Here is a 13,625-nt window from a genome sequence, read left to right on the forward strand (position 1 = left end):
ACTTACAGGATTGGGGGACATTAGTGGTATCCATCTAGAGGGAAACAAGCAAATAAGTATAAGGACCCACCTCTCACAGATCCACCTCTTCCCTATGTAGGAGTGTACAATGAAAATGGTGAATGAATAATTAATATTAATGGTAAATGAACAAATGCTCAATATTTGTCCTTCCTTCATAGACTTGGACATCAAGGGCCAACCTGGAAATGTAGGACTAAAGGACAAAGAAACAGGATATGCAAACAACTAAAAAAAATTACCTTAAGATCAAATGCCCTCATTGCATGTTAACTGGTTATGAGTAGTTTATGCTGGCTTAGGTCTCACATATGTATTAAGTAGGTAGTAACATAAAGAATATTAAAATAAAATATTAATTTTCAATAACATAAAGAATATTAGGATAAAATAAAACACTCACACTGATTGTTTTGCAGTGAATAACCTAACTTAGTTTTAACTGAGCTTGTTTAGGTAATAGAGTAGACATTTAATGGTAATCAAAAACATAGTAATATGAGCTAATGATTAAGTACAAGTTTTGATTAGCAGTTCGGTAAAATTAGCTTAAACAAAATAGAGTCCTTATACTGACAAAAGGTCTGACACCAAATGGTAAACAAAGAGCAGTAAAATGAAAAGAGGAAAATATCTTTCACTGTAATATGCTTATGTGAGTAACATTAAGTAAATACAGAAAGTTGACCTTAATGTATCTGCTATATGTAGATTTCCATGCTGAAAAGCATGGTTAATGATAAACCTTGTGGCAATTTTTCTATAACTTGTATCTTGTTTAATCCTGCTTTACTTAATACTATAAAAGAAGAGCTAAATTAAATGTGAGCAGCACTTGCTTCGAGTTGCTGAAAGGGTTTGTGTTGTTCCTCTGCACCAACTCCACCCATACTTCAGGGAACCCTGGGACTAGCTCCTGGCAATCAAAATCTCAGCAAGTTATTGTGTATATCATCAAATTAAGTTGGACTCTAAAGTTTTATGAAGTAGAAAATGATCTACCCAGAACAGACAAAAGATCAAAGAAGATGAATAAAATTGGAGTAATTGCCCTACTGGACATCATGACTTAAAAAACCTCAGTAAAAAAGATAGTGAGTGCTAAAATTTCAACAAGTACTCACCCAAGTTTAAATATTTCCAATGTTCTGATATTAAAAAATAGTTTTAAAGGGGTGATTAGGTCCTAAGGGCTCTTCCCTTATTAACAGGATTAGTGATTCTATAAAAGATATATTGATGAGAGTGTAGTTGAAAATATCTATAAAATAAAAGAGCCCAGAGCACATGAATATTATAAAGAGTTAGCAATATATGGTTTGATGGAGTTAAGCTTTTTTAGGAGAGTTGGTATGTTTAAAATGAGCTTATATGAATTATTTGAACCCCTCAAACCTCATTGCATCTTGGAATGGATGGTATATTTGACTAAGGACTGTTTCTCCTACCTGGTGCTGTTTTACAAACAGTAAGTACATCAGTCTTTCCATCATGTAGTGTTAATTTAACATCCTAAATGGGAACCAGTAAGACTTCCCAGATCCCTTGAATCTTCAAGGCTGAGATGTTGGTAGGGACATACTATTCTCTGTGCCAAACCCCATGTGTAGCACAGACTGGAACATGTCACAAAGACCTGTGAGCACATTCCAGAGATGACTGAGCTTCAGTGTCAGAAAAACAGTGTTAAAAGAACAAACTCAAGAGTAAATAAGCACTTTGTTTGACCTAAGTGTGGCAAGATGAAAAACCCTACCTCCAAAATTACAGTGCCTGACATCCACAAATCACGCAAAACAGAGCATGTCACATTTCTTTAAGTCTATCTTTTCATCTTTCTTATAAAGTATAAGTATCTTGTCAAACTTTTCCTGAAGTTCCAGAAAGAACTGTTCGGATAACTGGAGCATCTGTACAAATTTAGATGCCACATTTGGAGTTAGAGGTGTTGTGCCCAGCGGCTTGAGACCCCACAAAGACCACCAGAGACCACGATCAATGCAAACCACAAAGAGTCATTTATTATCCAGTTCGAGCTCAGTCCTCCATGCACTCAGTAACCGGTGATGCTAAGAGGCCCCTAGCCCATGTTTAGCAGGGTTTTTATAGTGAAAGGCAAGCAGTTTTACAGTGTTCTTTTTGATTGGTTAACATATAAAATTGTATGCAAAGCATGTTACTCTAAGTTCTGGGTCACCCTGACCACCGAGAGGAGGGTTGTCATTATTTTTAAGTTTGCTTTTGTGCCAGCAAACTTTGCTTTTGGGTCAGCCACCTGGCCTTTACAGATAAGATAAGAGGCAAAAATTCTTTGCAGCTTTTCTGAGGGGTTGAGGGCAGTTTGGGAAGAGCCTCATATTTACACAGGCACAGGCCCTTTCTATCTTTTCAGAGCCAGTTTAGGATATAAAATACCTTGGAAATAACTTCAAAGGGCTACAAAAAAAGTGGTAATAAACACCACTGTCTACAGAGCCTGTCAGGTGTGACACAGTAGTCCTTAACCCCAGACCACACTTTCACGTCCCTCAAATAGTTTACAATTTCTTGGCTGTTGCCTACCTTCTCAGTCTATTTTACCTCTTTTGAAATCTGGCCCAAGCCTTCCAACATCACCCAGTCATTAATATTTGATAGCTTTTAAATAAGGTACTATCACTCAAATATTTTTCACCCCAGAAAGGAGAACCAGCAATGGTTTGAGACATGCAAATGTAGGATTTTTTTTTCTCGAAGTCTGCTTTCTGTGCTCTTTGTTGCCAGTAAAATGGGTCAGGCCAGAGAGGTGTTCCTCAAGGTGGAGTTCATAATTACAGGGTGCTCTCCTTCAAACATTTTAACACATTTTTCTTAAGAAAATGAGATCATAAATGTAGGCACTAATCTCCTTCCTGGAACTTACTGTCCCTAAAAACTTAGTGTTTTATAAACTGTGAACTCAAACCAAGAATGTTATTCATGCTATAAAAGTACAGAATGTGAGCAGAAACTGCTTGCTTAAGACAAACAAAAAGATCCCCTAATAAAAAGCCATACAATAAGACTGTCTTTAGGCGAATGTTATGATTGATAAACTAAATGTCACATAGACTATTGAAAGAATTTTTTATGGCAGAGCTAAAATGTGAACTCACCACATACCTCCCATATATGTATTGCTTACAGACCTACCACTGCCCCAGGGCCATCTTGAACTGAACCACATTATTCATGGAGCTTCTGGAACCAGCTACATTTTTGTACCTAGAAGTACATACCCAGTTTCTGGCAGCACACCACATTGTGACAAAACAAACATTAAAAGTACAACACAAGCAATCTTTTCTCCCATTCAAGACAGATGAATCTCAGCACCAATGCTGCCTTGCTGGATTCAGCATAATTTTATGTCTGACACCTGCCAGTCAAGTTTCACATTCCTGATATCTATCCATATTTCTGTCCCAATAGCTCTTCTTCCCAAACTTCCCCAAAATTTGCAAGGCTTCTTTTTACCCTAGCATGTACCTTCAAAGACAAAGAATGCAAACTCTGGGCCTGCAGAGAAGGAGCACAGAAGTTGCAGGGTCCAGAATCTCTAAGGGGAACATGTGGGACTGGGTAGAGCCACGTGTGTGCAGAAGGAAATCAGAAGTGCTTCTACCATGACTTTGTGCTTGTGCCATCATAGTGATGAGACTACATTTCCTACAACTCTGTACAAGGGAGTTTTAGGAACAAAGGGAGGATGATTTTGTATACTTTCTAAGTTTAAATTGTCAGCACTGCTGCCTAAACACCAAGTTGTGTTACATCACAACTAGTCTCTACCTACCTGATGATCACATGTAATTAAATGTTTTAAAAAATTCCTGGATTGACAAAATGAAGGAAATATTTTATGAGTGTAGATGCTTGAGTGTGAATACAGCATTTGACAGCAGTGACTCCTAATAGCTTTCCTTATTACTGCTGATCATTATATTATGGTTTAAATTCACCTTTAGCTATCAGATATGCTTACCAAAGCATTGAAAATTTACAATGACTGTATTTACCTTTAAGATACTTAAAGAAGACATTAATATTGAAACTCACAGTCCTTTAAAAAGATGCTGGATGTCAGCTACTTAAATAATTTGTGCACATCACTGGGATTATATGCCATGGTTGGACCATTAGTCTTAGTGTACAAATTGGGATAAAATGTCTGGGTCACAGGGTAGGTGCATGTCAACATAATTTTTTCAGGCTGCCTCTAATGCACATAAATAATATTGTTACTCATTTGCAGGCTACTTACAATAGAATTTAATTCTTTGTAATGCGTCATTACTACTAATAGCAAATCACAATTTTAAAGTCAGTGAGAATGTGAGAATGCAAGCATTAAAATTGTACATTTCGTAGAGGAACTTCTGGTTTTACATTCTAAGTAATTTCAAAAACAAACACATTAGTAAAATTGATAGAAAAATTTTGAAACCAAAACAACTACTTAAATTTCCTGTAGGGAATTTCAGTGGCAGAGTGCTACATAGCATGCTTGAGGTCATGGGTTCAATCCCCAGCAAACAAAAATAAATGAATGAACAAACAAAAAAAAATTTCAAAAGTAATTCTCTTGAAATGATTCCAGAGATTTACAGCACATGAGAAAATATTTAATCAAGAATATTTACTATAATTCAGTATGAAATTTGAAATTAAGTGGCATTTACATACAGGCTTACTTCATCTTTGGATTTGCCACACATTAGACTGAGAAAATATCAAAAATAATCCTTTGTTAAGCTGTTACTCTCATTTCAAGAACTGCCTACTTAGCACTCACCACAACATTTGCTCCTCTTATGGACTTACTGGTGTCTCCACAAAAACGTATCTCTTGAAATTCTTATCAGCAATGTGTAGAAACCTGAAGACTGAGTCTTTAAGGTGTTAATTGAAGTCATGTAAGATCATAAGGTTAGGGGCTGAATCCAAATGTACTGGCGTCTTAATAGGAGGAGACATGCCAGGGATGCACAGAGAAAGAAGGGAGACCATGTGAGGATGTATGAAGATGGCAGGTCTTTGGAAGCCATGGAGAGGCCTCAGGGAACACTTGTCCACTGAGTACAATGAAGACTTGGCCCTCAGATGGAGTTTTAAGGTCTTTATTTTTATGGGAGAGCTTCTGAGACGAGTGCCTGGTTCTTCTTCCTCCACCGCCGCCATCTTCTTCTTCTTCTTCTTCTCACCACGCAGCTCTCTCTCTTCTTCTTCTCTCTCGCACAGCTGCTGCTGCTCTCCACTGCGAAAAGTACGCAGCTTTATGGGATGTAACAGCCAATCACCTAACGGGTCAGGCGTTTGGCTCGTGGACACTTAATGGTGGGTAATGAGGACATGTACTGATCACGAGCTAAGCATGGACGCGGAAGAGATCAGTCAGCCAATAGAAAGCACTTCCTTAAAGTTCTTTTTCTTTGTGGTTGGGATTCTCAGTGCCATCTTAGGGTGAAGCCAGCTACCACTGTGGGCCCTACAGGGCAGCAGCCTCCAGCAAACACTAAAGCTGTTCACACTGTGATATTGAACTTCTAGCTTCCATTAACATAACAAATACATATCTGTGATTCATACCCCCTCTTTTATTATTAAAGTTCTAGCAAACTTACATGCCCAACATATACATATCCTGTAGCCACCTAGATGATCCACTCCCAAAATTATCAGGCAAAATAGGAAGTAAAAGCTGGCGTCAGGTGGTCAAATTATTAAAAGATAAAAGAAAGAAAAATGAAAAAAATGAGCCCCCATATAATCTCTGATACACAGAGTGAAATTCTAAAAAATTATCTATATATGCATATTTTTAAAAGGTCCACAAATTTACTCAGTTGGAGGGTGAAACCCAGTTAAGGTTAAAAGAGGTGTATAATTATTCTGGATTCTTCCTCTCAACCTCTACAGGAAAATAGATTCAGCCTTCTAGTGCCAATCTCAGAGGTAGTGTGTATTACCAGAAAGGGAGAGAGCAAGCCTCATTCAGTAAATAAAAATCACATTTTGAGATAATAAATTCAACACTATAACCTATAATGAAAAAGTCAATTCCTCCTAACATATGCTAGAGAAATATCAACATCAAACATATAATCTCTTCAGTGCAATCAAACATCATTCTTGATTTCATTACTTATGGTCTGGACACTTACATTGTTTTGCATTCTCCATGATAATGCATTGCATGTGTCATTATTGTGATCCAGTTGCTTCTGGTGACAGCATATGAGTAGAATTCTGACTTCAAGGTGTGATTTTAGCACTGGTTCCAGTCAAAGAAACAAGTTAGTGGGATAAGAGAAGAGGTTCAGGGAGAAATTTTGTAAAAGCCCATGTGTATGGTTGTGGTACTGGTCAGTCACAGACATTGCTTGGATACCAGTACTTCAGCTGTTTGGCAGGCATTGGCAGAGAGACCTGGGTAGTTCTAGGTGGACTTGTAGATGCCACTATGTCTTGCAGTTACAACTTGTCCTGCCTATTGGAAACCCCATGCCAATGGATCAGAAATGCTATCAGGGCCATGAAGAACAGCTCACCTAATGTCAGGTAAAATCATTTTTCTGAGCCTGAAGGGGCAAAGGGTCTCAAGCCTCAGTAAATTTGGGGATAAGTGTGGGCTGTAGAAGTAGACAGGTGGCACTCAGTTTCTACCTCCACCACTGACCATCATGGTGACTGGAATGAAGTACTTCATGCCTGTGCTATTTAATGCTTCATGGAATAAATTTATTTTTTTCTTAAAATTCCCTTTTCTTTTTTACCTTTTGTTATCCATAATCCCTATGTACTACTGGTGTCTCTCAGTATTTATTTTATTCAAATTTTTATCCTTGTGTGTGTGTGGTTGTATTAAATATTGTTTTCATGGTTTGTGATTTTTTACCACAGATCATATTTGGACACAATTTTCTACAAATGTATTCAGATGAATTATTTGCACCTATGTCTGAGAGAGTGTTTTATCAAAGGGTTCAGACCACCATTCTGCAGTCTTCTCCCAGTTGAAGACTTACAGAACCTCTGATCTGAAGCAAGCTACATGGGCCTTTATGATCTTTTGTAGATATGTTCCCAGGTGATGTTTTCACATGGGATATTTAGCAGTTCATGTCTTACTCTATGATATACTGTACTTTCTTATCAGGTGCTTCAAATTGTTTATTTTTAGCATTATTCTGATACAGATACATCTTCTCTTTGCAGGTTCCATAGTGTGAATTATGCCTGTTTTCAAATTTCTCTTGTGATGAGGAAAAAATAAATGTTGTTGGTTCTTGATTTTCTAAACTCAGTCCTTTATTATTTCCCCAATGTTTTTCAAGAATTTCCTAAAAGCTCCAGAAGCATTCACTCAAGGCTATTCTTTCCACTGGAGAAGAATCCTAGATGTCAATCTAGTGCTGGTTTTCCGAATAAGTGTCACTATCCAAGACCTAAGAGAATAGAAAAAGAATGAGTCATAAAGTTTAGTGGAGGCCTTTCGACTTTGGAATCAGGCAGAGTTGATCACAAATCTCAGCCTAACTTTGTAATAGTCATGCAGTTTTGGATATGTTCCTTTATATCCAACAGTTATATAAATCTTATTTATAAGAAAGTGCCCAATGATACTGAGTGCCAAAATGTAGGCAATTCATCCACCTTACCTGTATTCACAACCTCGATGATATGCTTTTACTTCCACTCCTGTCAAAGTGCAGAATCTCTTTCCCAAACCTTGAATCTGGGCTTTCCTTATTTGCCATAGCCCATAAAAAGTTGTGATCATAAAAGTGTATTATTTGACTACCTAGAACAAAAATGCCTTGAATGCTCTTGCTTTTGATTTCATAACCCTGTCATGAGAAGAAGCCCACATTAGCCTTGTGGAGGATGATATATTGTGGGGAGGGGGATCAAGGTGTGACAGGCAGATCACTCTGTGTAGTTCAGCAACCTTATCAACCAGTAGTTAATCACATGCAGCATTAGGAACTTAGCTGAGCCAGTCTAAATTTGTGACCAGTCCAATCATGAGTTAATAAATTCAACTATTTCTATCTAGTGATAGACAACTAATATATTCATTATATCCAGGTTGCCAAGTTTCGATCTCCGGTGTCATAGAAGTTATCTAGCAAAAAAAAGAGGTGCTTGAGAGGGGGGTATTTTATTTTCTCCTAATTTCAATTTTAAGGTGGATCTCTTTTTAGATAGCATTAAATTACACCAAAACATATGCAGACATATATTTATATGATTGGTGCCTAAATTCTCACAGTACCCCACATCACAGGAGGAAAGAGGCATTACAGCCTGGCCATGAGGTCCAAGGCACAATTGCAAAAGATTTTCTTTCATCTGTTAAGAAGAGATCCTAATTTCTTGAGAGATCTGAAGACATGGGATTCCACTTCATGGGGTACCCATCTTCCTTTGTTTGCTATCTGATATTTGATGTAGAAATGGCACTGTGCCCAGTATCAGGTGGAATGTCATCTATGGCTGGACTCTGCCTGCTTGGAGCTCCCTGCTCTCTCTGAATCCAGCACCTCTCTTGGGCTTTGGCCCTGAGGAGAACTATTAGTAAGGAAGTAGAGTCCCATATCTTTAGCATAAAAAGGAGGGTTTCAGGGCCTTCATCTCCCTGAAGTCAAGGAAGCCACAGCTCTGCAGACTAGTGTGTGGCTGCTCTGAACTGAGATGTGTCAGAGGCTTAAAATAGAGTGAGTTTTGAAGATAGACATTGAGATATATATGTATATATTTTATATATTTACATAAATATTTAAAATATTTCAATAATTTGTAATTATAAGTGTATATAAATATATATATATTCATTAGTAATTTTATATTGGTTACATAATAATATTCTGGATTAATACGGTTAAGTTATTGCAATTGATTTCACCTGTTATTTTTTATTATTAATATGAATGTGAGAAAATCTTCAATTACACTTGTGACTCATATTTTATTTGTGTTCATTGCTGCCTTAGGAGATTGTTTCCAAGTTCAAAACTCAAACTGCCTTCTGATAAGACCAGAAAGCAGAAAAGTTAAGTGAAACTTTAAAGTAATTGTCATTATGTTATTTACATTTATGAATAAATTTATATTTAACAAATTTATATGACCAAGGTTGACATGATACAAAGTTAACACAAATATCCTCCAGGATAGGCTAGATCTGACAACTTAGAGAAAGCCATGCCTTAAAACTCCAATGCTCTGGGTTCAGTTTCAGAACCAGAAAAAAACTAAAAACAAAAACCCAGACAGACACAATGGGTTATGACTGAAATCCCGGCAACTCCAGAGGCTGATGCACAAGGATTCCAAGTTGGAGGCCAGGCTATACAACTTGGAAGCATATTGCTTCAAAATAAAAAAAAATAAAAATAAAAAGGATAGGGGATGTTTCCCACTAATAAGATTGTTGCTAGTTTCAGTCCCTAGGACTGCAAAAAGAAAAAGAAAAAAAAGCAGTAGTCAAGAACCCCAGTCATTCTTTTTTTTTTTTTTTTTGCAATTTGAATTTATACTCTTTATCATTTTGAAATTTAAAAAATTAAGAAAATTCAAAATACATGTTTATTGTAAAAATTTCATATAGGAATATACAAAACAGAAAAACCAAATAACCTGTAAGTACCCCGTGGCCCGAATTCCTTTATAGACATAGCACAGCAAAAAAGGTTGGGAAAAACGTGCAACTTTCCAGACATGTTATTATAACATAAAATAGTCATACGGCATGCTACGTGCTGTTAAACATTTTGATTTTCTATTTATCTACTTTTGCCAGTGGTGCTGGGGAAGGAACCCAGGGCCTCACGTGCTGGGTGAGAGCCCCACTTTCTACCCCACGTCTCAGATCATCCTGCGGTACTGCGCTGCAGTGCTGTCTTGCTGACAGTTGCATGCTGTTCTACAGGACGGATGCGCTAGACTTCCTTTAACTGGTCCTCTGTTGGCTTACCAATTCGACTGTGTGCACCCTTGTGTGCACGCCCCCGGGCCCCTCCCTGCTGAAGAGCATCCACAGGTTGATGTCTGTGTCCCTGCTACATTTGCTTTAGAGCCTCTCTGGTCATGGCTTCCTTTCTGTTTAAAAGTTATTGATATGAAGTTTTCTGAACAATGCCTTTGATTTTTCAGAGCACACACATCCAATGAGATGACAGCTTGTCCCTCATCATTATTCATACTTTATAAATCTTTATACACACGTCTCTTTCAGTTTCTCTAACGTGGTGGACATTCAATAAGTGCTTTTTGGATACATAGGGAGAAATTAACCAGACACAGGTATAAAATGGAACAGTTCACATCCCAAACTTCCTAGAGTTAGGAATCAGGTCTTAAACTGCTTAGTTTAAGAGATTCCCTCTGATTCCACATTTTGTATCTCAGAGCTAGAAGCTAGGGGACATTTCATTAAAGTTTCTTAGTTTGGGAAAGTTGCAAGATGGATGAAAATTCGTTCACCACTGAAGTCTTCTCAAAGAGCTCCATGAAATGAAGAGGGAAATAAAACATAAGACCAAACACTGCACAGCGACTGGCAAGACTGAAGCGCAAAGTTGTAGGCCCATCTGCATTCACCCAGGGTTTACAGATTCTATTAAATGCATTTTAGGGTACATGTGTATGCCGAATATGCCTCCTCCCTCCGCCCACTCTCTACAAATTACAACCTTGACGGGAAGCTGAGTAGGCAAAGAAGCAGGTCACCTTCACTCAGGCTTGGCATGGTGCACTTCCCGGGCAAAGCTCTGGGAACGTGGCAATTCTGCCCCTGAAGTTTCAGAGGTGGCCTGACCCAGTTTAGTAGCACTGACCTTGCACATGATCACATGGAGGCTAAGGTGAAAGTGAGGCCGGCCCCACAGACCACTGCCTACGATGGCACAGTGCCTGTGTGATTCAGGAACAAGCAGACCGAAGTCATGAGTGCAAGATTTTGGGGGGTAAAAGGAATAGAGGAAGTAGGAATGAATTTGTCAATCTGTTGAAAGGAAATGCTGTCTTAGTTTTACCAGAATGTTGAAATTTCACAATGAAGGACCAGGCTTAGTTAGCAGTTGACCTCCAACTACTCAAAGGCCAGCAGATGAACATGCAGCTGGATGAATACTCACTGGGCCAGAGGACCAGGCCCTGCACCCCGCAGAAACAGCCACGGTTGCCACAGGGTTTACTTCCCATAAGTACACTGTAAACAAGCTGCCAACTGAGTTTCCCCTTGATGTCCCTGATATGACGTGGGCCTGGACCTGTCCCCTGCATTGGTCAGCCAGGTCACTCACTGTTCTCCAGGCCTGCGCCGACCACCATGCTGTCCCCTTGGCCAACAGCTACAGTCTATTCAAACCTGTTAGTAACAGGTCTGTATTAAGTTGGCTATTACAGGCAGGTTTTCCTCTTGCCTTCTTCCAAAATGGAAGGGTTCCATTGCAACATTTATGTTCCAACCCACCCCTAACTATCTGCATGAGTGACACTGTCAGGTAGCAGGCAGGGGGACAGGACACATCCTATCCTCCTCTGTGTGAGCCCTTGACACAGGCCTGGCCTTTACCATGATAAGCAGCTACAGGCCAGAACCAGAAAAGAATTTCACCTCTGAAACAGGAAAAAGTCCCTGGCTAGCCAAGCGCAGTTGCACTAGCCTGCAATCCCAGTGGCTTGGGAGGCTGAGGCAGGAGAATCACCAGTTAAAAGTCAGCCTCAGCAAAAGGGAGGTGCTAAGCAACTCAGTGAGACCCTGCCACTAAATAAAATACAAAACAGGGCTGGGGATGTGGCTTACTGGTTGAGTGCCCCTGGGTTCAATCCCCAGTACCCCCGCTCCCCACAAAAAGTCCCTGGCTGTTAACAGCTATGGCAGAGTATCTGTTTGGATTGGTATACATTAATCAACCCCAAATTTGTGAATATGGAAAAACACATACACACACACACACACACACACACACACACACACACACACTTCCAAAGAGTCAGAGCAAAGTCCAGGACAACCAAACCTCCTTTTTGTTGAGGGTACAGTACTCTGGAAACTCCTTCCTTTTGTACAGAAAAGGATACCTGAGCTGGAAGTCATGCTGACTTTCACAGGACATGCCTAATTTTTGTCGAAGGCCAACCTCGGTCCTTCCTTTCCGGTGCCTGTCTCCCCGGTTCCTTTGAATCTCTTTTTTGTGGATGGAGGCTGTCTAGCCTCTGCATGTCTTCTCTAAGACCATTTCTGAGATCTTTATTGTTTCTCAGAAATTCCTTCACCACTTTCAGTTGATCTGCGATCTCTTCAGGCAACACCTCTTGTTCTTCTGCTTGAAGATACATCTCTTGAAGTTTTTCTTTCAGTAATTCCATTTCGATTTCATTTACTTGGCTTGCACTCAGGTAACTTCCTGTATCACATTCATACCCATCTCGCTGGTCTTCCTCAGGGACGTGAACAGCCCAGTCAGATGTCAACAACTGCTCTATTCTGGAGTATACTGCCACTATCTCTGGGATATTCTTGAATTCATTCAGAAAATTTTGGATCTTTATCTGAAAGTCTCGGAGCCACGTAGATGATACTTTCATCTCTGAAGAGTGCATGATCTCGTTGCGACACTTAATCACCTCTGTGACTTTCTTTCGATCAACCACAAAGTGATCGCAGGAGTTGATGAGACTTAAAAGAGCAACTGCATCACATTCCTCGGGTCCTCGTTTGTCTGTTAGTCCTCGGGGCATGAAGGCCTTGGCTACCTCCCAAGCATCCACTGGCCAGCGGCCCGGCCGGCAGTTTCCCCAGTGCACGTCTCCGTTTCGGTTGATGTGATGTCTCAAAATCTCCCGTTTCCACTCCGCGCACACCTGACACTGCGGCTGAAACTGACGGGCTCGCGGGCTACACCGTGAGGCGCCGCGGCAGGTGGCGCTGGGACCCAGGCCGGGAGCCGCGGCGAGCAGGCCGCGGTGGAAGGAGAGCACCTCACGGCCGACGAAGCTCTGCAGGCAGCTGCGCAGCAGCAGCAGGCAGTGTCCGGCTTTCACCCAGTTCTTGTACTCAGCGCAATTGAGGCGCGCAGCCAGTTCCGAGAGCACCATTTCCCACACTCCCAGTCATTCTTTTCTTATTCATTTCTTGGTTGGATGTAATCCACTGTCACTCAGACATTGGCTCACTAGGCTCAGATTCAGGGGGCTTGGCCTGAAGCTTGGTACAATCAGGATCACGTGGGTGAGATCTGTCCAATCCAGCACAGGACTTGTGAAGAGGGGGTGGACTTGAGCAGTTTAGTGTGGCTTTTGTCTCTGGAGCCCGCCATTCTTCTGATAGGTCACTACACTCACTCACGTACTCAGGTTTTCCAGGTTGCTCTGCCAGGAAGGTGCTGGAAAATCCATAGTAAGAATATTGAACACCTGGACAGCTAGGAAATGGTGAGTGTGTGGTGGGCACCTTGAGACTAGGGAGGCTGTTTGGAACCGGAATGACTAGTCATGGTGGAAACTGGAGATGATGGACAGGGAAAAAGCATGGTGAACTGCAGTGTGCAGACCTGAGCCCTCCCCTGGTGCAGCTC

General features: G+C 40.3%; 1 protein-coding gene across 2 annotated transcripts; it reads right to left on the minus strand.

Moving 5' to 3' along the window:
- Positions 1-9,563: 9,563 nt before the first annotated feature.
- On the minus strand, positions 9,564-13,148 carry LOC306652478 (uncharacterized protein CXorf38-like). Of its 2 annotated transcripts, XM_079125348.1 has the most exons (3): positions 12,676-13,148; positions 9,972-12,525; positions 9,564-9,932 (listed from the first exon to the last, which is right to left on the minus strand). In XM_079125348.1, exons 1-2 carry the CDS (start codon positions 13,144-13,146, stop codon positions 12,154-12,156), a joined length of 843 nt encoding a protein of 280 aa, XP_078981474.1. In that variant the 5' UTR covers positions 13,147-13,148; the 3' UTR covers positions 9,564-9,932; positions 9,972-12,153. The 2 variants fall into 2 exon arrangements, with proteins under 2 accessions (XP_078981474.1, XP_078981473.1); XM_079125347.1 differs by having other exon boundaries at positions 9,972-13,148.
- Positions 13,149-13,625: the final 477 nt, after the last annotated feature.

Source organism: Sciurus vulgaris, assembly GCF_902686455.1.
Source record: "Sciurus vulgaris genome assembly, contig: HiC_scaffold_238_arrow_ctg1, whole genome shotgun sequence".
NCBI lineage: Eukaryota > Metazoa > Chordata > Mammalia > Rodentia > Sciuridae > Sciurus > Sciurus vulgaris.

Coding starts and splice junctions, on each gene's coding strand:
- LOC306652478 (XM_079125347.1), bottom strand. CDS start 13,146: ATGGTGCTCTCGGAACTGGCTGCGCGCCTCAATTGCGCTGAGTACAAG.